This window comes from Otolemur garnettii, unplaced genomic scaffold (genome assembly GCF_000181295.1).
Source record: "Otolemur garnettii isolate 467f Iridium unplaced genomic scaffold, OtoGar3 scaffold00141, whole genome shotgun sequence".
NCBI lineage: Eukaryota > Metazoa > Chordata > Mammalia > Primates > Galagidae > Otolemur > Otolemur garnettii.
The window spans coordinates 3,524,372-3,549,971 of NW_003852536.1; the positions used below are offsets into that span (position 1 = coordinate 3,524,372).

The 25,600-nt window shown below is 42.4% G+C and overlaps 1 protein-coding gene across 1 annotated transcript; it reads right to left on the reverse strand.

Moving 5' to 3' along the window:
* Window positions 1-17,309: 17,309 nt before the first annotated feature.
* Window positions 17,310-21,596, reverse strand: ZBTB18 (zinc finger and BTB domain containing 18). Its single transcript, XM_023518568.1, has one exon. It carries the CDS (start codon window positions 20,988-20,990, stop codon window positions 19,422-19,424), a length of 1,569 nt encoding a protein of 522 aa, XP_023374336.1. The 5' UTR covers window positions 20,991-21,596; the 3' UTR covers window positions 17,310-19,421.
* Between the last annotated feature and the right edge of the window lie 4,004 nt (window positions 21,597-25,600).

The window sequence follows — 25,600 nt, forward strand, 5'->3', positions numbered from 1 at the left end:
CACTCCTAGCACTTCTGTGAGCCCCAGATGACTTGGGGTAGTGCCATCTCTCTTACCATGCTGAGTTATACCAGATAGCAATACCTAGTTCTCTAGCTATACCAGAGAACTAGGCAAAACCAAGTCCCATCTTCCCACCACTCCCTAGCTGTGTGACCTCATGCCAGTGGCTTAACCTCTCTGCGTCTCCATTTTCCATATAGTGAGCGAGTTGGCTGAGAGAATCTAAATACCCCTGGCTGTAAAATCCTTCTTCAGACATTCTCACACAAACTTTTGGCATCAGAAAATGAGGCTGAAAGAAACTGTAGCCACATTCTCTTCTAGACTGAGCAAGGAACACCTTAGCCAGCAAAGCCTTGTGCAGGGGCTTCCTGAACTTGTGAAGGGAAATCAGCTGATTGACAGCTGTCATAAAAGTTCTAGAATCACTGCATTTTTTTTGGAAAAGGAAGAATACTTTTGTAATGCCCCACATTTTTTTTCCTCTTTTCTTTATTATTTATTTATTTATTTATTGCAGGTTTTGGCCGAGGCTAGGTTTGAACCCGCCACCTCTGCCATATGGGGCCAGTGCCTACTCCTTTGAACCACACGCACTGCCCTCCTCTTTTTTTTAACTTGAATTTTCACAGGTGGCCTTAGTAGGCTTTAGAACCAGCAGATCTAGTTTAGAACTCTGGATCCTGCCAAAGTTATTCTCTGAACGTCAGTTTCCTCATCTGTAAAATGGGTATCCATACCTACCTGGAAATGTTGTTGGAGAGATCAGCAGAAATTTATGCTGAGTGACATAAATTAAACGTGAGGTGGTCACTGAACGCGTGCTTTTTTGCCCTATTCTCAAGACAAGACACCTGTGATTTTGCCTTGTATTCTCTGGTCTCTTTTAGGTTCTCTGGGACAAGGACAATTTTCTATTCTTGATAAACCCCAGTCCTGTACACGATACTTAGTGGAATCAATGAATTCATCAGTTAATGAAATGACTCCCGAGTTCACATCATTTCACATTTCATTGTTTCTCCCTTCCTCCCAACCAACATCCCTTCAAGGTGGTCACTTGAAACCTGTCCCTTGTAACCTTTACTGCAAGTCTCCGAGACCGCCCCTTTCTGAAGAGGATTCCTGTTTGCATCTCACTTGAGAACCCATGATTTGTGTAAGCTGAGAACCCCGAGGCTCCAGACAGACAGGAGTGGACAGCAGAACCCTGCCCCCCACCCCAGCAAGAGCCACGCCTCCCCCCACAGGATAGTACCAGAGAGACCCTTTCCACTTTGCCCAAGTTCCTGGGAAACCACGTTGGTTTTTACGTTCATGCTCCTAAAACATCACTGTACGCCAATCAGATTTTAGTCCTGCCCTCTCCATGTACCAGACTAAGATGGCGGGAGGTGGTGAGAAAGGGGGTGGAGAAGTAGGTGGCAATTGAGGACAGAAATGTGTCTGAGAGGTACGACGGGAGGATCTGCTTTCTCAGGGAAGCTAAGGGTTTGCCCCCCTACCCCCGAGGTGTCCTTATCCTGCGAGGGGACTGAAGAATCTATCTCATGCTCCTCCTGGCTCACCCCTCACTCTACCTGTGGACATATTAAAGCCACAGAATGAGGCCATCAAAACAGTCTATCCAGAAAAAAGTCCACGAGCAGTCCAAGGGCTGGTTGCCTGGTAGGGTTAGCAAACTGCTCGAGGTGCAACCTCGTTTCCAGCGGGCTCGGTGCTCCCAGGGCGAGATGATGCCTGCCCCTCTCTGAGCATTTGCTGAGTGAATAGATGGGGACGTGCAGGAATGGGGGGGGGGGATGAGCAAATCGCAGCAGGGACAAATCTGAGCCAGCTCTTCAGGTTTCTCTTCAAGTCGCTGAGACTCCCAGCGTGTGGCTTTCACAGTATCGAGTGCGAGGATCTGCGCTGAAGCTTCCCAGGCAGTGGCGAGGGCAATCTGTGGGCAAGGCCCAGGAGAGAGAGGCAGCAGGTGGGGCGGAGCCAGCCGCCCAGGCAGCAGATGGGACAGAAGTCGGAGGTGGGTGTGGCTGAATGACAGGAGAGGAGAAAGGGATTTGGTCAAGTGAGAGGAGCCAGGGGAACACGCACATCTGGGGTCCCCATGTGGTGCAGGGCCCTGGGTCCAGTACCACCCGCGTGCTGTCATTTAATTCTTTCAAGAGCCCTGTGAAGTCTGTATTACCACTTCCATTTTATGGAGGAGAAAACTGAGGCTCTAAGGAAACAAGAAACATAAAGGTCAAGAAGCTGGAGAGGGGTAGCGCTGAGAACCAAACCCAGGGGCTTTGCCTATTCCAAAGCCAACCTTCTTCCCATCTCCCAGTGCTGTCTCCCGGGGAAGAATTAACGTGGGAGACATATCGTCATCCCCGAGGACCCCTCAGCCTCCTCCCAGCCAGCAGCCCCTCTACATCAATCCCCGAGTCCTGTGGACATCTTTTCCTACATCAATCCCCGAGTCCTGTGGACATCTTTTCCTACATCAATCCCCGAGTCCTGTGGACATCTTTTCCTAAGTAGATCCAGGGCCTAAACACTTCTCTCCCTCCCTCACTCAGCCACTACCCCCAGCCCCCAGCCCCTGTCACCTGGACCGCAGCAGCAGTCCCCTCACAGACCACCCACCCCAACACCTTCTCACATTCCACTCCCCCAACACAGACTGTTCTTTCTGGAATGCAAACTGACATGTCGCTGGCCTGCTCTGGGTCCCAGAGGCCCTGACTTGCCCATCAGCCCTGTGTGTCTCTCACTACTCTCCCTTCTACAGCGGATTGGGTGGTGGTCCCCAAAACGATGTGGTCACATCCTAACAACCAGACCCTTGGAACGTGACCTTATTTGGGGAAAGGGTCTTTGCAGATGTAATTAAGTTCATTATCTTGATGTGCGGGGCTTATCTTTGATTATCCAGGTGAGTCCCAAATCCAATGACAAGTGTTGATTAATAGGCAGAAGGAGATCAGACGTGGACAGAGTAGGAGGCCTCGTGGAGACAGAGGTGGAGATTGGAGTGATGGGGACACAAGCGGCAGTTGGGACCAGAAGCTGTAATTTAAGGGGCAAGGAAGGATTCTCCCATGGAGCCTCTGTCCTGCCAACATCTTAATTTTGGACTTCTTTTTTTTTTTTTTTTTTTTGCAGTTTTGGCTGGGGCCAAGTTTGAACCCGCCACCCTCAGTATGTGAGACTGGCGCCCTACTCCTTGAGCCACAGGTGCTGCCCAATTTTGAACTTCTTGCCTCCAGAGCAGTGACAGAATATGTTTCTGTTGTCTTAAGCCACCGAGTTTGTGGGAATTTGTTAAGATAACCCTGGGAAAAAAATATACCTGCCCTCCCCCCTTACCGCCCCCAGTGCTCTGCCAGGTGGACCGAACAGAGAAAGATCAAACAGGTTCCTCAAATCTGCCTTGTTCTCTTTCCCGTCTTCTTGCTGATCTCTCTACCCAGAACACTCTTCCACCCCCTTATTTAGAGGCTAAACTCTTACTCTCCTATCGCTTCCTCCAATAAGTCTCCTGCGCATCCTCAGGCTGGGCCCCCTTTTACATGAGGTCCTACTTGCTGTGTACTTGGCTTTTATAACAGTGGGACGGTTTACGATAATTTTGGTTTCATGGTTTTGTTAGCAGGTGGGAAGTTCCATGAGGCCAGGGACTGCTGTATCCTGTGAGTCAAGTGTGCAGTAATCACCTAATAAATACTTTCCTTTCACCTTATCACCGTTTCCCCACCCTCCCACACCCTCCTCTCATTTGCTTTCCCTAAGCAGCAACCCAGGAATAGAACCTATTATTTACTTGCAAGTAAAATCTCCCTCTTCCACGCCTCAGCCCCTCAACTCTCTCTCCCGTTCTCTGTCTGCCTCTGGCAGGCTTCCCCTGTCTGTGAAGAAAGCCGGCCCATTTCCAGCAGGAAACACAGAAGTAAACTCATGAAGATGGGATGGAGACAGGAAACAGAGCAGGGGACAACTTCAACATTATCACCTGAGGCCCTGTATTCATTCATCCCGAGGCCATTGCCATTTCCAGATTGCTGGTTACGTGAGTTCATGGATTCCCTTCTTTCTCCAAGCTAGTCTGAGGTCGTTTTCTGTTACCTGGAAGGCATAACTCACCAGTCCTCGTTCCGCCTCTCAGAGGGAGTGGCTGAAATCTCTGTTTCAGTGAGGAACTGAGGCTGTCACATGCTCACACAGCCATGAAGTGGTGGCCCAGGACCTGCACCCTGTCCATGAGGCAGGCAGGTGGAGAGAAAGAGCCACAAAGACTGGAGACAGCATCTTTCGCCAGTCCATAAAATCTCTGAAATACAAAGCACAATAATTGGAGCAGGAAAAGCAAGCACAAAGTCCAGAGTGCCTAAAATATCCATCTTTGTCTCCTACAATCTGTGACATCCTGAATCAATGCGTCTCCACCTTGACTTTGAGGACCTAACTCTAATCAGGAGCTTCCTTCAATCTCTGACACATCATTCTTCTGATGACTTTGCAACTTTAGCAATGGGGAAATGAATACCTAGGGAGTGGTGAGCCACACACCCAAACAGCCTGTGTTTGCCATTTAAAACAAACACGTGGTCCTCTCCCTGAGGCTCAGCTTCTCCTTCCAGGAGACAGATGTGTGTCAGGGCTGGAAGCGCAGGAGAGGGTTAGTGCAGCTTTGTTAGGAGCTAATACCCTGGTTGATGACCCGTAGGTGCTCAGGCTCTGAGGGCCTCATTCACATTAACCAACCACGGGGCTCCTGCCTCACTGATTCCTGAGTCCCCAGGTGGAGACAACACATTTCCCATCTGCTGCAATGCAGGGATCTTCATTAACACAACCTCTCTGTGCATCCCAAACAAGGAGGAAATGTCTTCTTTGTGTGTGTGTGTGTTCTGCTGTCTGAGCAGCCCTGCCCCACCCGCAGGGCACCTGCCTTGGGTACTAAGTAACTGAGAGGTAAGCTCAACCATTGAGTTCCATGGCTTCAGCAGGACCAGCCAGGTCAGGCTTTTGGAAAAATATAGATGAACATGGCCCAGGATTATGAAATGACAAGGGAGGAAGATTAGATGTAACAAGTTAAATGAAAATTCATTAAAATTTTACAGTCCTTTAAAACACACAGCATTATTTCACTTAGCCATTTGGCCATAGATTATAAATGAAGTGTTGGTCGACCACAGGGAGAATACATTATTTCCACTTCCAAGCGAATAATATTTTCCCACGGCTTGCCTTTCATTTTAATTGAGCAATGTCATGGGTCCCTATTGTTTTGTCAGCTCAACACCAGCCTCATCTCAGGGAACCATCTCCCAGTCTCTTGGGAGTTGCTCCCCGGCCCCTCCGCCCCTGCACACACACATGTGCTCTCCACCAACATGTGGCACCCCAGGAGTCTGCCTGGAGGCACAATGGGCCACGCCCTTGGCACCGACCATTGGTCAAGAGAGGAGCACCTGACCCAAGCAGGCCAATCAGAGCCCTCGCCCAGGATTTGGGAACTGCAACTGACAAAAGAAGTCAGTCTCTCCCCGGGTGTCTGAAGATGAAGACATGTAAATGCAGAAGCAGTTGGCAGCCCTGTTCCACCATGTGGACTGAGGAATAGAAAATGCCAATCAGCAGAAAGAGAGTCAGCAGCTCGGAGGGGAGAGCACATCCAGACAGCCTTTGAGCTCCTACTTCTCGCTGCTTGAGAGGCCTATCTATATTCCTCTTTTGGATTCCCTGGAGTCCAAGTAGCCCTATAATAAAATTCTTTTTTGGCTTCCACTTGCTTAAGTTGGATTTCTCTTCCTTGAAACCCAAGAGTTTTAACTAATATGAGAACATAGTCCTATTTCAGTCTCACTTACATGCTAATCTTGAATTCCTCAACCCTTTTACTTTGTGACTGCAGCATGGAAAAAAAATTAAAGTGAAAATATTTGAGTTGGGCTCTTATGCAAATGAGTCGGCAATCATCCTCTTGGGCTCTTTCTTCACAGAACACTGGTGGAGGTTTCCTTTATACTGAAATGGGTTAAGTACATACTTGAAATAAAGGGAAGGATGAGGTCCGTGGCCTGGCTGCGGATGGCAGATGGTGGCACTTTCATGATGGCCACTAACAACTTGGTCTTGTGTGATTTGAATGTTCATTTGCAAGTGTGACGAGGTCTCTACCTGACTCAGATGACCTCTGATCTTTAGGCCCTTCAGCAATCCATTCGGACGCTCCACATCCCATGAACCACATCCATAGCAATGGTCTTTGGGGTGTCCCCTTCTGGTTGAAGCTGCCTTTCTACCAGAATTAGCCTTTTTGTAGGCAAGGTCCTGTCTTGGAAGGTGGCAGGGAGCTGTCCAACCAAGACTGTGAGGCAGCTGAACAGACAGAAAACCACTTTGCTAATAGGGCTAATGGGAATGATTCCTTAGCTAGGAGGCCTCTCAGGAGGGGTTCGTACTTGTTCATTGCTAGTTAAAATCACCACCAACAACGAGAACAAAGGTGAGATTGTCCCCATCCCCTTTCTTAACAGCAGATGTCTACGGTTTTTTAAAAACATGGAACTAAATAAGCTCTTGCCTTCTATCTATTTAGGATCGCCGGGTTTCTCCGACTAAAAAATAAAAATTAACCCAAAAACCCATTGGGCTTGACCAAAGGCAAGAAAGCACGTGGCTACCATCCACAGGCATAAATGCAGTTAGATATTAACACCCACAGGCTGGTGGAAACGCTCCCCAGCCTGGCCATGCCCTCCCTTTATCAGAGTGAGTGTGTCTTTGATCACAAGGAGCCTCAGAAGCCTGAGTGGCCTATTAGTCACCATTTCCACTCTATTTGGAAAGTATTTCTTTGTTCCCCACCCAAGTTGGATCAGCATTTCAGTTAAACAGGTAAAAAAAAAAAAAAAAATACCCAAGAATTTGGGGCTGGAAAGAACCTTAAAGTCATTTGTCCCAAAAAGTTTACTTAAAAAAATGAAGAGATGAAGTCACTTGTTCAGGAATGTACAGCTAGTTTTAACGCAGAGGACTTGAGGGCAGGGTGCATGTCACCCCCTCACTCCCAGTCCCAGGCTCTCAGAAACAAGCGCTTTGCAGAACACTCCCAAGCCCTCACTCTGACCCTGACTGCTCCTGGGCAGCCCTGCCTGGGTCAAGTCTGTAGTCGTCCAACAAATCAAGGGCCCTGGCTCTTCTACATCCTCCAGGGAGAAAGTTCCAAGGCGCTGGGGGCCGATGCGGCAGAGTTTTCAAAGGCCTGCAGCAGGAGCCCTGCTCACAGGGATGCTGTCCAGATGTCCTCATGTCCCCTCTGCACACACAAGCCTCACGCTGCTCCAGTCCACCCCCTCAAACCTCCACCCACCCCACGCAGCAGCAGAGCCACACAAGGCTTCCCCAAGCCTCGGGCACACGTTCAAAACACACCTAGGAATGCCTCCAAGGACTCCTGCCTAAAAGGACAGGCAACCCACGGCAGGACTGTGAGATGGACCCAGCGGCCTGTCCTCCTCTGTCACAGGCTGCCCCTCCCTGTCCCACCCCTGGTCATTTGTTGTGGAAGGGCAAAAGAAAACAATGAAATTGCTGGGCACACAGATGCCAGACTGACACACAACCACACTCGGGAGAGAGGGCCCAATCGCTAAGCAGCTTGAGCGGGAAAGTGAGAAAATCCTGGGGTTTTCACAGAGCAGGTGGAGTTCGGTGCAAACAATCTGAGCGGCTCACTAATCATTAGAGATGGCACCTTTGTTCAGTTTCAAGAAGTTCAGTTTCAGGGGCATTTTTCTTCCTTGAAAAAGAGACTGTGAAGACGATATAAATTTGTCAAAGCTCAAGATGGGAAACACCCTGGTGTCACCTTCCCAGCTTTCCAAATTAGGGACGACAGTATGACTTAGCGACACCCTGCGTCGAGACTCACCTGGGCAGAATTCTGGCTTCTCACTGAATCCCAGAGATGAGTCTAGTTCCTCCAGATTCACACACACACACACACACACACACACACACTAAAGAAATAGTTACCCTTCTCCTTGCCCCTATTCTTCTGTTGAACAATAGCATGCCTGGGGCGTTGGGGTTTGGAGCATCTGTCTGGGAGAACTTGGGGAAGAGTTCTGGATTCCCATTATTTCACACTCTGTGTATGGTTTACATATCAGTTGGTACCTGAATAAAGGTAGCAATTCCATATAGGCTGGCGAAGAGAAGAAAACCGTTCTCACTCGGATTCTATAAATTACCCGTATTCTCACTTTAATATCAAGTATGCTATGTATTAGAGTGCATGGTTTGGGCTAGAATCAATTTGGAAGGCTGTCAAATAAAACACAAAATAGGAAAATAAATCCAAAGGAAAATTTATGACATGATTTTACTCCCATTACATTCCATTTAACAAATGCATATGTTTTACAATATCTTTAATAATAATTATTAAACATAGTAAAATACTTCCAAACTTGGCTCATTGCATAATTGTACTTCGAGGGAAAAAAAAAATTATCTGAAGCCTTGTCAATATGCCACTTCCTCCTCCCCCAGCTTTTAACAGAAGCAGCCTCCAGTGGAATAATCCAAGCTGTGTTCAAGAAGTTGGCAAGTAGGTCCAATTAAATGTGGTTTTACTGTATTCTGGCGTTTGCATATCTAGTTTGCCAAGAAGTAATCTTTCACAAAAAAAAAAAAAGAAAGAAAGAAAGAAAGAAGAAAGAAAGAAAGAAAAAGAAAAAGAAAAAAAAAAATCTGTACTGGCCCAGACACAGGCTGGATGGTGCAATGCCTCACATAACTTTACCCCATGACTAAGATAATCTTTTTTTTTTTCTTAAATAGCTGCAGAAAAATGTATCATACATCCATCATATTCCTATATGAATCACAAAACACCTTCCTTTCTGGAGCGTCTTACATTTATACATGACAAACTGAAATTCATCTTAACGGCTCTGTTTATTTTAATTATTCAACTCAAAAGGTGTTAGCTTTTAGCCACCTGAACTTGATGTATTTATTCAGGTGTACTCCAGTTGGATTATCTGAATGAGGCTATAAATGATCCTATTGACTATTAAATACCGACCTGTCAAAGCTGCAGTCATACACATTCACTAACCTGGGTTCCTGAAACTCAGAGAGGAAAAGGCTTCTCTGAGCCTTGCAGTCGAAATCCTAGGCAGTTCCTCCCTGATGTTTTACACATTCTTGACCCCTTGCAGAGGAGCTGACTTACATAGCGCCTTCCAGCTAAACAAGGCTCTACGTGAACCATCAGCCATATCCAAAGTCCAGATGGAAAGCTGTCAACAAAGAGACTCCTTCCACTCTGCCTTCTGCATGATTCATCCCTGGCAGGAAGACAGGCCCGGAGATGGCCCCAACACCTCGGCTCCCATAGGTGAGCCGGGAGAGAAGCACAGGTGCCCACTCCCCAAGTCAGCAGGGAGGAATCAGGTCAGAGAATGCTGTAAAAAACGCACAACCTGGCCTTTGTTCGAAACCATCATGAGCTCATTAAAAACACATGCAGAAATGGTTAAACAAAACCCCGAACCTTTTACAAAATTGCCAGTCTATTAGAAGGACTGAGCTCACAGCAAACTCTCTCTTCCAATGTGTGCAATGGAGCAGCTAATGTCCTTTGGACTCTTGTCTATGGTATCAAGCAGAGGGAAGTTTTTTTTTTGGGGGGGGGAGGCTTGTTTGTTTTCAGTTCTTGTTTTTTCACTTCTTTTATTTTAAGCCAAACTATTAAATATGCCAACCAAAAGAACGATGTCACCAAACATATCATTATAGCCATTGCCTTAAAAAAAACTTGTGAAAATAATAAAATGAAAAGGAAGATGTGTGGCATTATAGCAAGGGGAGAAAGAAGGGGGGAAAATAGATGACTGTGGCTCGAATGCTTTTGTGAAAATGGCATTGCATCAAAGAGCAAAGTGGACACGCTGAATGGGGATTCTGAAGCCATCCAATACTTGGCCCTGTTCACGCGAAAAAGTTGGATCATAAGTTTGATCTGTGCAATATTTATTCAAAGTTGCTTTAGAAGCAGCATTGCGTGTAGCAGTGTTGCATTCCATTGCAATGCAGACTTTTACCAGGTATATCTTCCTCCAAATGGATTTATTTGCTATGGTTCTGTATAACCAGAGATTTGCATTGCACCAAAATGCGGCTGTAACAACCCATAAAGTAGCTTATCGATGAAGTGAGGCCTGAGATTGAGATGCTCTGAGCTCTGATCTGGCACGTGCCACCTTCTCCTGGTGAGATCAGAGTAAATCATTTAAATCTCTAGGTAAATCATTTCAATACATGTGCTGCCCTAGGGAGTTGGTGCCTGTTTGTTAGTACATATATTAATCATGCTGTTTTTTATACTTGTGATACAAGAATAAAAATGAAGCGAATCTTTCAGTCTTGGTTTCTTCAGCCTTAATAGAAAAGGAAAAAAATATATATATATGTATATACATATCTGTATCCAATTCATGCCTTTGGACTAGAGATTCAAAAGGGCTTTGGGAAATTGGAGATTTGAGAAAGGAACCAAAAGTAGGCTAGGTTATATGAGATTTGCATACCTAACCAGGTGCATACCTACCAGCCCCACCTGACAATGTGAAATCTTTTTCATTGCTAAGGTACTTTAATTTTCACGTTTCATGTCGAAATTGCTTTCCTTGGGGCCTGCTGAAAACTGACATAAAGTTGAAACCCTTAGTGCTCGATGAATGTAACTCCTAAAAATCCACACTGACCAAAAAGAAAAAAAAAAATCACACTGGTTGGAAAGATTTGAGATAAGGACAAATTTCATCATGTTGTAAAAAGATAATTATTATTGTAATAGAGATGTCACCTCAAATTGACGTAGCATCTTTTCTCTGAGAGCTCAATGCTCTGGCCTGTTCACTGTCACGTTATTCTAAGGAAGAAGTGAGATGGGGATTATTATTCTGGTCTCGCAAATGGAGAAATGAAGGTAGCAGGGTGGGGTTCCTTGAGTGTTTCCTTGATAGATCTTCTCCCACGTTCTCTTGAGCTCCCTTTGTAGTCAATGATGCTGCCAGGAGGTGCAAAACATTCCCCCAAGATCAAGGCCAATTTTCAGATTAAGTGGAGAAATAATCAATTTTCCCATTTCAGCTGCAGACAGGTTTGGAGGTCCCTGTTTCTGCTCTCCCTCCCGCGCGTCCAGCAGCCGCTCTGCCAGCCCGGCAGTTACCAGCCTGCAAAGAGCAGTGCCTCGTTGTGGTTGAACAAATAACATGTTTTGGAAACCCAAGCAACCCTTTCAGAGCTGGGAACAGAGAGGGAGAGTATGTCAGTCAGCAGAATCCTGACAGGGTTTCGGGTCTTGCTGAGCCAGATGAAGCAGGGTCAAAATATGCCCTCCTCTGACACCCCCGGAGAACGTTCTGCTGTATATATTTTTAAAATAGAGGATAGGGTCAAAGTCAGAAAAAGAAATAGTATCATTCCAATCTTAGATTTAGTTGGTACATTTATATAGCAGACAATGGGAAGTACCATCGTGGTAAATAATCTATGTGCATAATGCCCATTTTATTACATAGGCACAAACAGGATGCTGATTTCAGATTCAGACTTGATCCAGGATGTTCCCGGATCAAGGAATTCAACCTTTGTGGGCCCCTAAGGAAAGAAAAGCCTTAGCTCCAAAACAATAGGTACCAAAGGTTTGGGAAGTGTATGAAATACGTGCAAAGAACTTTGAATGCCTTTTCCCCGTGCCTAGCCCGGTGTCCACCTTCAGAATGAATGAACTTGAAGTTGCTTTCATTCTAAGGTTTTGTGATTTTAGCTCAGTCTCTGTGGAAGAACATGGGATACGGCCGTCTTAAAGGGAGCCTGTCAGACACACCCTGGAGGTCTTTAAATAAGAAAGAGTAATTGGACCATTCTGGCCATTAGGTTTTTATAATTTGAACAACAAAATTGGTTCATCATTTCAAAAACCACGAGTCCAGAAAGCGAATTTTACAATTCAAGATACAGGTGTAAGCTTGGCATTGGTTTCATTTATACGGCTTAAAAGTTATGTTATTTTAGGAGAGATTAAAAAATGAGATATGTATTACTAAATAAGAATAACAACGTTGGGGATTGATTGCCTTAGTCTTTGAGGGCGTTATTTGACTGATTTTTAAGCAGAAACACTTCAATCACTTAAAACCCTGCCATACTGGTCAAGCCTACAAACCGCCTGTTGTATTTTGACTCAAGTATTATTTTTACTGCCAAATAAGCACCTTTACCAAGCAAACTAAATAAACGATGACAAGCCCTCCCTCTCTCCCTTTTTTGCACAGAAGTGATTCTAGTACTGGTTTGAGGCATCCCTTAAGTAAAATAACATATAAATAGAATGTGAGAAATCACATTTTGTAGACTTCACACTTACTATGAAAAGCAAAACTTCACTGTGACCCAACATATTCCTGAAATGTCTTTTTTTTTTCTTTTAACCTAAGGATTTCATCTAGTTCGATGTTGTTTATTATCATGAGGCCCCAGAAATGTCTCGGTTCCCTCATCTGTACCCTCGGTCCTCCCTCAGTGGAAAAATCGTAGCATGCTGGTGCAGCGTGGTACACAGGGCCAATCTCAAATGAAGTTTTCATTTTAAATTTCTTTCCATTTTTTCCCGAAGGGTAGACATCCAGACACAAAACAACTTGGCTGGCGATTCAGTCGTGCAATGGTGTCAAAATCACTCGATGCATAAAATTTACCCTCTTAGAGTAAATAAAGGGACATCGAGAGAAACAGAGAGCAAAGTATCAAATACGGATTTGAGCTCGAGTCTCAACAAAAATCAGAACTTAAAGGAATATTTCCTCTTTCAGACTTCGGTTTCTTCTGGCTTATTCAGTTGCAAAAATCTTGAGGATCTGAAGCGATCTTAAATTTTATACTGAGGCCTCGTGTATAATGACTATGCTTTAAATACAAACCTGTACCATTTCTCCTTCCTGACACAGGCTTCAACATGAGACCTTATTTCTCAAAGCCAGGTAGTTCTAAAAATAACTTTAATAAATTAAGTTTTCTTAGGATATGGCTCTATGCTCAAATTTCTTCTCCTTGGTGGGGATTTTAAGTGACAGAAAAAACATTATAAATGAGAAAAAAATGAAATTTTTTTTTACACTAAATACAAATAGAGGGCACTAAGTTTGATGGTAGTTATGGCACATAAACAATGAATACTTTTCTTAAATGTTTTAATTACCATTATTGTACTATTGTGCTTTTCCAAAAACTGTCCAAATAGACATCCTTAGGGAGCAGTACTGTCTAGTAAACATATTTGGCATTTCAATATTACCAAACAGCTAATTTACCAGATATAGTTCCAAAGAAATGGTCCACAGAAAAGGTATACATATATTTTGAGTCTGTTCTTAAAAACAGATTTTAAGAGATTCAGATGAAGAATCGCTTACTTGAATCAAAGATCATTTCAAAGCATAAGACATATGAAACTATTAGGTCTTTGTTACAATGCCCTCAAAGGTAAACTGCCTTAAGCATGATTTTTAAAATAAAATGATCATGTCCTCTTTTATAGATTTAAATAACACATGTTAGTAAATCATGTCTGATGAAGATACATTTTTTAAGTTCCGTCACACAGCAGAAGTTAGCTGTGGTTTGGCACAGCACCTATACATGTTACGGTATTCTTTTAAGTTCAGTATTATTGTATATGTATTACATATCAAAATGAGAGATTTCATCATCCTCTGCGCAATCACCAATATTCAAACACATGTTTTCATGGTCCACTTCATATTCACTCCAAATACTTGCATATTTGGGGGTGCGATATGACTTTTTAAAATTCCTATGTATTTATATGAACCATGAATATTGACATTTAACCAAAGCTACTTGATTTAATGATTAACTACAGAGATTGTAGCAAACTGCAAATAAGTCATTTTCGTGAATGGACTCTATGGGAGTCGCATGGCCTCTCAAAGCCACTTGAAATACCCTCACTGAAACTGTTACTGACTAATGTGCTATATTTTAAAGCCAAATTGGGTTTTCTCTCCTCTCCTGCCAAACTAACTAGAGAGAATGTCTCCTATAGCAAATTGCGAGTTTAACTGCAAACCCATTCCTAAAGATTCAGAAAGGAGAAAACTTATTTGGCAGTAAGTGCCCAAAAATTCAAGAAAAATTTTTTGTCTTTGAAAGCATTTTTTTTTCCCCCAAACTACCCTTCAGCCAAAGAAAAGTAACATGTTGACATAGACCTGGGAATTGTGATTAAAGTTACCGGGATAATTCATCCCTTCTCACAAAAAAAAAAAAAAAAAAAAATACTGATTTCTTTCAAGTGCTTGAATATTTTAGAAAGAACTACTCCATGGTCCTGAAATATCTGGATAATTAATTCCACAATTTATTTAGTGTAAGCAGATCAATTGCAAGGTATTTGGGCTTAGGAAAAAACCTTTCGTGCCATTGTTCCATTTCTCCGACCTCACCCTTTACAATGTTTTCAATTTTTCCACAAGAAATTACAATAGTTCTTCAGTAAAGATTTTTCATGGAGTCAGTTTGCAAAAATACTCAAAGTTTCATTTCGAAAGTATCTCTAAATATGAATTAGTATTTCTCAAACGCTGTGTCATCAATAAAATCTGACTGCTTTAGCTATCATTTTATAATATTAAGAAAATTTAAGCAGGAAGCTAGAAACATACAATGTTTCTTTTTACAGAATTAATTGGCTTGAAGTCAAAAGATAAGTGGTTCTACCTTTAAAACCAAAGGATCACATACAAGATATTTCTCTATGTGAAAAGGTACAAAAATGTAACAAGAGGGACAAAACGCTATCAGTGTAATAAATTTGGTCTGCAGCCAAAATGAAACTCCTAAGAGCTATTTGAATAATAAATTTGAAGAATAACTATTTGAAGACTATTTGAAGAATAAATATTCTTTTATTTTTAAAGATGATATCTCTAGCATTTTAATGGCAAATGACTTTATAGAGAAAGAGGTAACTTTTCTCTTCTGCATCTCAAAATTCACACTTATCCAATTCACTGAACCTCATCAGCAATTTCAAACATTGCAACACAACATGTATAACGAAAATTTAGATCACTATCTATAAATTAAAATCTAGAATTTTCTGAGTTTCCTATCCTGAGGCATGTAAAAATTTCCCTCATTACATTAGAAATCAAAGACTATTCTAAGCTTTAGAGAAATGAAATAGGCAATGTAGGAAATTTTGAGATCGTTAAGACTGTTTAAAAAAATTCCTATCTCCAATGGGATTTCTTAAGTCAAGTTTTTGTATAATTTTTATATGTTTAAAAAAAAAAACTTGGAAATTCCAGATTGTTTAATTAGTGTCACGTCTTGAGCAAAACACAAAAACTTTTCTTGGATGGTAGTTAAAAAAAAAAAAAAGATTTACTTGGAAAATGAATATTGTGGACATCTTAATGGTATACAATTTTCAGATAATGTTCACCTATTGCTAACCTTTCAATAACCTGTTTGTAGATAGGTTATTGTCATGACAAGTCTGTTAAAGAAAACTGTACTTGACTCACCTCTTAATCTGGTAGCATGATTAACCAGAAGGAAATCCAAAACCAGTCTCCTTAACATTTTATACTTCTTGGATATCCCTAGAATATACCTAGTACACACTCCTGGGCCCACATCTGTATCTAAAAGAAACAGATGTTTTCAAAAGTAAATAAAACCACATATTTAAAATGTACTTATGTATCAGCCAGATGTCAAAGAAAGAGGAATCAATCTTAATGGTTTCCAATGAGATACATGACAAATTAATTCCCTTTTTAAAATGTGGCTAATAAATGGGTCCCTTCATTTCACTTATCAAGCGTGATTAATTTGTGTAATTAATATTCTGTTCTAGTTTTGCAAAGAATGTTTCAAGAAGTTATTCTCCATTACACATCAAAATATTGTTTTTATAAGTATATTCAGTGAAGTTCGTTAAAACAATGTTCCTCGTTTAAAATTAGACGTTAGTCAGGGGAACTAAATTATAAACTCAACATCTTCAGGAAGCTTTGAGATACTTTGACCAATTACTATAGGAACTGAAAATAGAGTCTTCCCCCCTCTTTTCTATAAGCTTGTAACTGAACAAAAATTATTTTGTGGAAGTCAAGTGTACATTCCCTTTTCAGGTGAAACAACGTTCGGCTGGTCAACTCAAGTGCGAGTTGCATATTCCAGAAAGTCTCCCTCAACAAAAAAGAAATAAAGGATCCCAAATTGTACTTTATAAAATCTTTGTGGGTTCCTACCTAAGGCCATCAACAAGCTTATAATCCATTTGCAAACTTTAGACCTCATATTCTGCATCTACAGAGGTTAAATATATACTAGCCTTACTCTAGGGCCATTTAATACAAAGGTATTTTTCTTCGTTTTAACAGTAGTAACATAAAACTGTATTTGCATGTGTATTTTTAAGGTTAGAAGTTATGGACTTTTAAGATCTCAGGATTTAGAAAACCTCTGGGTGTCTAGCCCTACTTGCACTCGGGACTGTTCAGGAGGTTTCCTGGACGGTGGCCCCACGTGTAGCATTCTGTCAATTCCCTAGGTCAACCAGTAACACTTCTTACCCTGACATATACCCCACTGGACAAGTATGAAGTTGGGCTGATTGAAAAAAGGTCAGAAGAGTTCTTCTAAGTGTGCGTGTATTAATTACATTTTAAAATTAAAACTTGAGAATTAAAACCTGGGAACTTTGTAAGTGCTCCCAGCAACAAAAAGTACGTGTATAGCTCTTCTGGAACAATCACATTCCTGCTAATTCAATTGCCTTGAACTCCAGTCATTAGCCAAGCAGTCTTCCAAATGAAGACATCCGGTCTCCTTCAATTTTCCACTTAAACCAGAACACAGAATAGATTTGACCAATCAACTTAGGATAAAATTACACATGAAAAGTGATTTACAGTGTATGGATTAGTAGTTGTCCAGCTGTATTATGAAAAACCTACGCTGCCACTGAAGTTTCAGGGGTTCACGAGCTTCTAGAGAATTACCTCAATGTTCTTGATACAGATTACAGAAAATGGGTCACATTTTTAACATGTGCCTTTAGTTTCTTCTTAAATGACTCGAATGTTTACGTATTTCCGTTGGAGTGCTATTTCATCAGCCGAATAAAACTGACATTAAAGATGTCACATATGACACCTACGTAGAACCTGTATTTAATTACAATGAAACTGCACACGAGATTCTCAGTTCATATAATTTATTGCAGTTAGCACACAGTTTAAAAATTCACCAACACACCAATAGTACAAAACTAAACAGCATTATAAGTTATTCCCCCCTCAGGAAAATAAAACCTACTATGATTGTCAAAGCTAGATGTCAGTCTGAGTTTTAGAACAAAGGAAGAATGTGAAACTACGAAAAGGAAAAAAAAGCAATCGCTCACGATGACCACGAAAAGAAAATCCAAAAGAAAGTCCGTTTTCTCACAGACATTGATTGTCTTCTCTAAATTAATAAAAATTATTTTAACATAAACTGTATTTAAAAAAAAAACAACTAAAAACTCTTCAAGTAACTAAAGATAATGCTCCAAGGCCATTTTCACAGCTTTTTTTTGTTTGTTTGTTTGCTTTAAATGCCATTACAGCCAAATTAACACACATTTGACCAAATATTTCCAAAACAGTCCAGCAACACACAATGGAGTTTTCCATTCAGTATCTTAAGCACAAAAATAGGCTATGTTTACAGTAGTTAAGGCGATCAAATTTTAAACAAAAGCAATTAAAAAAAAAAAAAGGGAAAAACAGCAAACGTTTTCCATGCTACTCCCATAGACCTTATTTGTAAGTGCAAGACAGGAAAACAAACACTGTGCAAAATGCTTTTGCCCTGCGTGCTGGTCATTAAAACCACACGGTGGGCTGCAGCCTCTGCTGCCGTGATACACATAGTCTACTAACCCCCTTCCCCATGTCAATCAAGGCAGTCCAGTCCTTTCAGCCTGGGGCTTTTTCAGTCCATAGAATCTTTTCATGAGTAGGGGGTGAGGGGGTGGGGGGGGAGCAAGGGGAGGGAGGGTAAGGAAGAAGGGGAGAAAAAAGAAAAGGGGAGCAAACAAAAAAAAAAAAAAAAAGAAAAGAAAAGAATGACCTATTGTCAATTTGTGCAGTAGTTATTCTAAAAATGCTCAACTGGGTAAATGTGTACACCTAAACTCTGAGCTGGCATGGGTTTTGTGCAATTAGAAGTTTGTTATAAATGCACACTGCACATGCAAATCTTTAAGCCGTTTGTAAACATTTATATTTTCCTTGTTACGTAGCGAAGTTATCAATTTGCAGCTTAAGTTTTTATTCAGCTTAACAGTTTCAACTTAAAGACAGTGGGAAAGTCGATTTAAATTATATAAAATAAAAATAAAAACAGTGCATTTACGTTCTTCATAACACCAGTTTTTTTTTTCCAAATGGTGCTATTTTTCTAAGGAAATTAAATAATTTTAAACTCACTCGTTAAAGTTATACAATGCAAACAAAGACAAAAAATATATTGAAACTCATGCATTTCTGTAGCGTTAATATTTACTTTTCAAGACTCAACTAAGAGCATCAACACGACCTGTCAAGTTCTTTGACACCCCCCCAGCCCATGTAATCAATTACAGTATACAATAACAGTAATTCACATTTTTAAACACACAGTTCAACACTGCGGAAGCTGCAATATCCTTTTTCATCCCAAGCAAACCTTCACAAGACAGTGTCCCAGTGATCCCAGTGTACTTTCAGAATTTCTCTCACTGGGAACCGTCAGAAAACCAGAAGTTGCCACAGAAAGTTTTAAGTCAACTGCTTGTTTAAAAATAGATAATCCAGCATTTCAGAAATTTTCCATTTGGGTCTAAAAGCATTCAGGTTTCCAACAGCCAGAAAAATTCATGCAATTTGAGACATATAAAGAGGCTAATGAAACTGGAGGGAATTTCTACTTTAAAAAAAAAAAAAATTGTTGGGGGGAAAAAGAGCTCAAAAGACAATGCAGAGTTGACAAAATTAAGCCATATGAAAGCATTTTGTGATAGGACGATTTGTTTAAAAGGTTCTTATTGGCTTACTTCCCCTACCCCCTCAAAGGAAAAACACCTCTCTATTCTCTGACATACTCTAAAGTTTCTTTTATCAGAATGCTAAATTAGTGAGATTCTCATGCTATTCTAAAGTGCAAAAACAAGTTAATATCCCAACTTTTTAGTTCCAGGAAACAAGACTGCTTTTAGACCGTACCACAACTATATAGAGATCTATTTATATATATATAATATATATATTATTTATATATATATAAAATTATTTCCAAAGTTCTTGAGAGCTATCTTCTAAGGTCCAGTCTCTGACAGTAGGCAAGCTCAGTGCTTCGCTTTTGACAGACAAGGAGTTCACCAACTCACAGTGGAACTTGCGAATATGTCTGTACAGGTCTCCGGACTGCGTGAACCTGCGCTCGCACCACTTGCAGGCGTGCGGCTTCTCGCGGGTGTGCACCACGGCGTGGCGGCTCAGGTTGTGCGAGTACTGGAAGCTCTTGCCGCACTGGGTGCACGTGTAGGGCTTCTCCCCAGAGTGAGTCCTCTCGTGGCGCTTGAGGGTGTACATGCAAGAGAAAGTCTTCCCACACAGCGAGCACGTGGGCACGTTGACATCGGCGGCCGGCTTGCTGCGGATGCCGTCCTGCTCACGGAAGTGCGTGCTCAGGTGGATCTGCAGGATGTGGGGGCTGGGGAAGACTTTGTTGCACAGAGGGCACATGAAGATCTGGCCTGCGGGGCTCAGGATGTTGGAGACGTAGGGGAGCAGGCTGCTCTCCATGCCCCCCTCCACCTGCACACGCTCATTCTCCGGGGTCATCATTTCATCGTCGCTGGCTTTGTCCTCCCGGTCCAGCTCCCTCAAGACCGAGTCCTCCCTCAGAGGAGCCAGATGGGCCGGCTCATACTGTACCCTGTTATTAGTGCTCACACTTTCTTTCACAGTGCTATGTTCCATGTCATAGTCATTAGTGCCAACATCACTCTCATCACAGGAAGCCTCTTTCTCCACCTTCACCTGCACCAGGTTGCTTCTCAGCACGTCCTGTGAAGAGAAATAAGAGCTGTTCAGATTTTCAACTCCTGAAAGGCTGGACTTGACAGACAGGTCCAGCACACAGTCAACATCTGCCGAATCCCTCACGGAGGTGACAGACCTCTGGGACAAAGACTCTGTTGAGCTGCAGGGGCTGGCTACTGTTTTTCCAGCTGCTGTGGCGTGTGGCTCTACCTCTCCGCCAGCCTGGGGGATGCCTGCTGAGTCTGAGGGCAATCGCATCCACATGTTCCCAGACTCGGCTGCCAAGTCCCTTTTGCTGGGCAGGATGTTCAATTTTTCATCTTCTCCTTCATCTTCATCACTGGGCAGATCGCCTGCCATGTGGCTGCTGCCATCCGAGAGACTCTCGACTTTGTCCGAACAACTTGAAGCATCTTCTTCCTTTTTGGTGCTGTCTGCCTCGGTGGTGGCTTTCTCTTTCAGCTTCTTTTTGCAGACTTTGACAATGTCATACATGTGGAGATAACTGGCAGCTGCTAGCACGTCTTCAATGGGCAAGTCTTTGAACTGGAGTTTCCCTTCATACATGAATTCAAGCAGGAGAGCGAAAGCGGGGGCTGTAACAATGTCGCTGTTCAGATGAACAATGTCTCTTTTGTCTAGCTGGTCCTTGTAAAAGAGGTGGAAATACATGCTGCATGAAGCCAGTACAGCTCGGTGCGCTCGGAACTGGGCATCTCCCACCAGAACAGTGCAGTCACAAAGAAAACCCTGGTGTCTCTGCTCGCTCAGACACTGCAGCAAATGTCTACTATGGTCTGGAAACTCCATACTGTCTTCATAACCTGGAAAGAGAGGAATTTCTCATTAGATCCCGGTCAGAACAACTTTCCAGTGCTCTAGTCCCCTTATAAAAAAAAAAAATAATTCCGCTCTGGCCGCGGAGGTACATGTCCCTGAATTTTAATCAGGCTTATGACTCAAGCACTACCAAATCACACGCACAAGACCTAAAGCAAGAAGAAAAATGTACACTTTCCGAACTTCCCTACCCAGCCAAACAGCCTCTGATGTATCTCCACCTTCCCTGAACTTCCAGTCAAGTTTTAAAAGCCTCCATTTAACTACAGTTTTTTACTAAGAAGAATTTAGATCTCTTTCAGGAGAAATTTAATTAACTCCACTCATCAAATTACATCCTGCAAAATCTACAAAATAGCTTTCGTTCAGAGAGAACAACTCACAGGACAAACAAAGAGAAGTCCCAAACATATTCTGGAAGATTCAAGAAGACTTGTTCTAATGTCCTTTTTCTTTTATTACTTTTGATACTTAACTGTACTTAGAAAGCACAGTTTAAACACACACACACACACACATTTGGCTGAATCAAGGAAAAAAAAAATGAAATCGCATAATTAGTCCAGAAAATTAGCAAACAACTTACTTTTAAAGTCAGAGTGTTACAACAACAAAAGCCCCGTGTATAAAAACAGATGTTAATGCCTTAAGATTCGCAGGTATAGCACACATGTACAAGATCAGAAGGAACTACACCAACAGATGGAAAAGATCATCCTTACTATGAACAAATCCAAAGATTTTTTTAAATGAACTGAGAAAAAAAATACGGTGATACTTCTTTGTATAATCTGTACTTCTGGATCATTAGGAACCACAGGGGCTTTATTTAACTCTGAAAATTCTCATCTGAACTTTGATCCGTTACAAAGCAAAACGAGTTCCATATCAGAATTAATTCAAACTTTTTAAAATAAAGGCATGCCATGCTTAAATAAAACTCAAAGCTTTACAGGTTCCACATTAAAAAAAAAAAAAAAAGCCTTTCTAGAAAAAGAAACTTTTTTTTCCTGGCTCTGCCTCACCTCAGTCAACAGAAAATACTTTGTTTCAACATAACTTGATAGATTTTGTTTCCCCACTGGCCCCTATTCTTTCAAATATGCATGGTTTCCCTTGTTTTCTGGTGAGGGAAGGGGAAATGGAGGGGGAAGACAGGCAAAGATGTACAAAGGGTCAAAATTCAACTACAGTGGGTGAACTCCGTAAAAATAAAGAAAACCCGACTTCACCTTTCCTGCGACCAGAAGCAAGCCTCCACACCACCCATCTCTGCAAGTGCATTTTGGGAATGGATACACTCGATTTAAAATTCAGAAATTACTTCCCTTCTTCTTCTACACTTTGCCCAAGATAGACTCAAACTTTCATCCTAACCCCAAGCACATTCTGCAAGATGCCCCAGCTAGAATATAAACTAAGATTTACAATACAATCACTTTAAGTGCCCCACAGCTAACATCAATCCTAATCCTTGAGAGGGCTAAAAATAAAGATTGGAGGGCAGCTCACAAGGTAGCCGTGATCAAATTAGGAGGCTGAGAGGACAGAGAGGGACGAAGAAGGAAGCTTATAAACATCTGATCCAGCTGACTGTGGCCATATGGCAGCTGCTGCCCAGATAAAGAGATTAAGAATAGAGGAGTGCGATTACAGCTGTCTGGCCAATTCAGTCAGCTCAAATCTACAAGTTCTAAATTAGTCGCTAACACAAAAACTCCTGCAAATAATTATTGTTATGCTGAAATAAAAGATCTCTTAAATATATATTTGAAAGAGAAATGAGGAAACCAGTCAAACTATTCTCCTGGGGACAAAAGTTTGGGGTTTTTTTTTTTTCCTTCTTAAAAAATCTTCAGTTTCAAAAGCACTACAGCTGCATGTTTCAGTAAGGCTGCTGAATGTTTTGAAGAATAAAGTTTCACAGTGGAATTAATTACACAACAATCTAGCTTCTTAACTAGAATAATCTTCTCATATAAGTTTGAATGCTGGATTCCAGACAGTTTACTATTTCTCCCCACACCCCCAAAGCAAAAGGAATCTCAACAGCAGTGAGCAACAACAACAAAAAACCATTTTAATCCAAAGTGATCTCAAAAAGCAATATTTCAAAGCCTTTCTTAACATTTCAAAACTTGAAATATTTCTGTGTACCAACATTTACTCGCTCAAGCAAAAGGGATAAAAATTAAAACTAAACAAGCTCAAGACTTTTAACTCCAGTTAAGATGTTCATTTAATACTCAATCATATATTACTCCTAAACTGGGTTAGGAAAAGTAATGTGATTTTTTTTTTTAAATTAAATAAACAAAACACCAAAAACAGAAATATGCTCCATCTAATCTCCTGCTACTCCTACCTTTAGGACACATAAACCTGATTAAGTCCTTTCCTCTGAGTCTTGCTGGCTCCAGGTCTGTTACATCGGTGGAAAAAAAGCAGACTAAGAGAGACAGATGCAAAGTGGAGATGATGTTAGAGAGGAATGAGATACCTTCTCCACCACAGATCCGCACACACTAACTCCCTGTCTGTGTGTTAGAATAAAAGGCTGAGGGATGGCAGGCTGTCAGCTGCTCTGACATCATGTTCAGATGGAAATGCTACCTCCAGCTGTGCTCCTTTTAATGCCATATGCTACTCCTCTACACTCCTGCCACCAGCTTTTTCTTAGGAGAACTTTTCTCTTCTGTTAGTATAAACAAAATACTTCAAAGTCTTCCTTTTTTTCCAAACTTTCTAACAGAAGAAATTGAAAAACTCAGCATATGGAGTTCTACTGTATTTATGGAATAGCAACACTTCTGTCTTAAGTTGGTGGACTGGCTTACATACTGACAGCACACTCAAGCCACGGTGCTATTCAGGAAATCCAGATTCACTTTTATTTAACTCCAACGTTTAGTTTCAAAGACAGTTTAGGGATATTTTTAAACCCAACCCATTTGACATCTCCCGTCCCATTTCAACATTATTACCGCACTTTTTTCTTTTCTGCTGAGATAATGGTATACATGCCTCGGAAATGTTGGCAGACTCATTACTTCTGCCTCGATCACCTTATTATTTCACTCTTACTTAATTACTTATGTACAACTACCTTCTTGATAAGATTTCTCACACTGCCACAGTTAATGCAAATTTCAATTCTCAGTACCAACAAGCTCAAACTGTACTTTCTGAAATCCTGGAAAGTACTTTAGTTCAGTGAGACCGATTAATAAACTGATGCAACCTGCTACAGGCACTTAAAATGAATGCTGCCCTTGCCCAGCTCATCTCTCTGCTCAGAAAAAGCTGAACCTTGCCTTCCCCTTGATCTGTGTCCTGTAACAATCTTTTGAGGGGGGTCGCTCTGTAATGTTTATGATCTCAAGCAAATCTTTCGGAGAGAAGGGGGGGTGGTTAAAAAAGCCAGGTTTAGTAAGTTTGGGAACTTTTTAGCTGGAGTTTGTGGGTCTTTTCTAATGGCTGATGAAAACGTACCAGGGCTGACCAGTGCCATGCAGGGTGCTGCGACATCTATGAATGTCAAATACAACTCCACAGACTCTTGGAAGGGCGAGGAGTGGGAAAGGAGCTGGAGGCACAATCGTCCCAGCCCAGGTGATAACCACTCCGTTCCCATTAGAAAGGCTCCCCGGGAACACAGTGGTTATCACCTGGGTTGAGACGCTAGTGCCTCAGGCCCCAGCTCCTCTCCTACTCCTCACCCTCCCAAGAGTCTGGGGAGACGCAGAAAAGAAAGCTTCCCATTAGAAAGCCGTGGCAGAAAAGTTAAAGAGTAACAAAACCCAACGACTCTGTCCTGTCTTCCTCGCCTTCCCTAAAGTCTCAAGCCTAACTTTCCCTAACTTCGCAGTGAATGACAGAATTATGAATGCCTCTGTGGAAGGCACTCTTTGGAAATAAATTTCTTCCCAGCCCCGCAATCTATTCTCCACAAACACCCTCGCCCCATTCCAATATATCAGGCATTAATCACCCCATTTACCCAGTGGGGTGGGGGGTGAGTGACAGTTTAATGAGTCCCAAGCACCGCAATGGGCCAGCGACTCCCACTCCACAAATCAACCCCTCCACGTCTTGCTACCGCGGATCCATAGAGGGTTTGTGAGGATGGGGGAGTTGTTTTTCAAAGAGGTGGGGGCGGAGGGTGCCGAGTGGGGAAGAAATGCAAATCTTTACTTAGTTCGCTGCGCATAAAACACACGGGGAAAGAGGAAGGTTAAAACCACAGGGAAGGAGGTGGAGGGCGTAGAGCCGGTGCAGCAGGAAAACACCTTAAACAACAGACGAGAAAACAGACCCGGGTCACGGCAACAACAAAAGAAAAGTCGTAAGAAGCAGCCAGCGGGAGGAGGGTGGTTGCTACCGCTTCCCCGACGCCACAGCGCGCGAGCCCCCGAGGCCTCCGGGCAACTGCACCAGCCCGGGAGGGGCTCCCTCCTCTACCGGCCCCCTCCCCCCGGGCGCCACTGCAGCTGCACCGGTCCCCGGAGCCGCGGCCGTCCCGGGCGCCACTGCAGCTGCGGCGGCTCCCAAGCCCCCTCCCCCAGCCCGCCGCCCTCCGC

Excerpts from the sequence above, each read along its gene's own strand:
- ZBTB18 (XM_023518568.1), bottom strand. The coding sequence starts at position 20,990 with ATGGAGTTTCCAGACCATAGTAGACATTTGCTGCAGTGTCTGAGCGAG.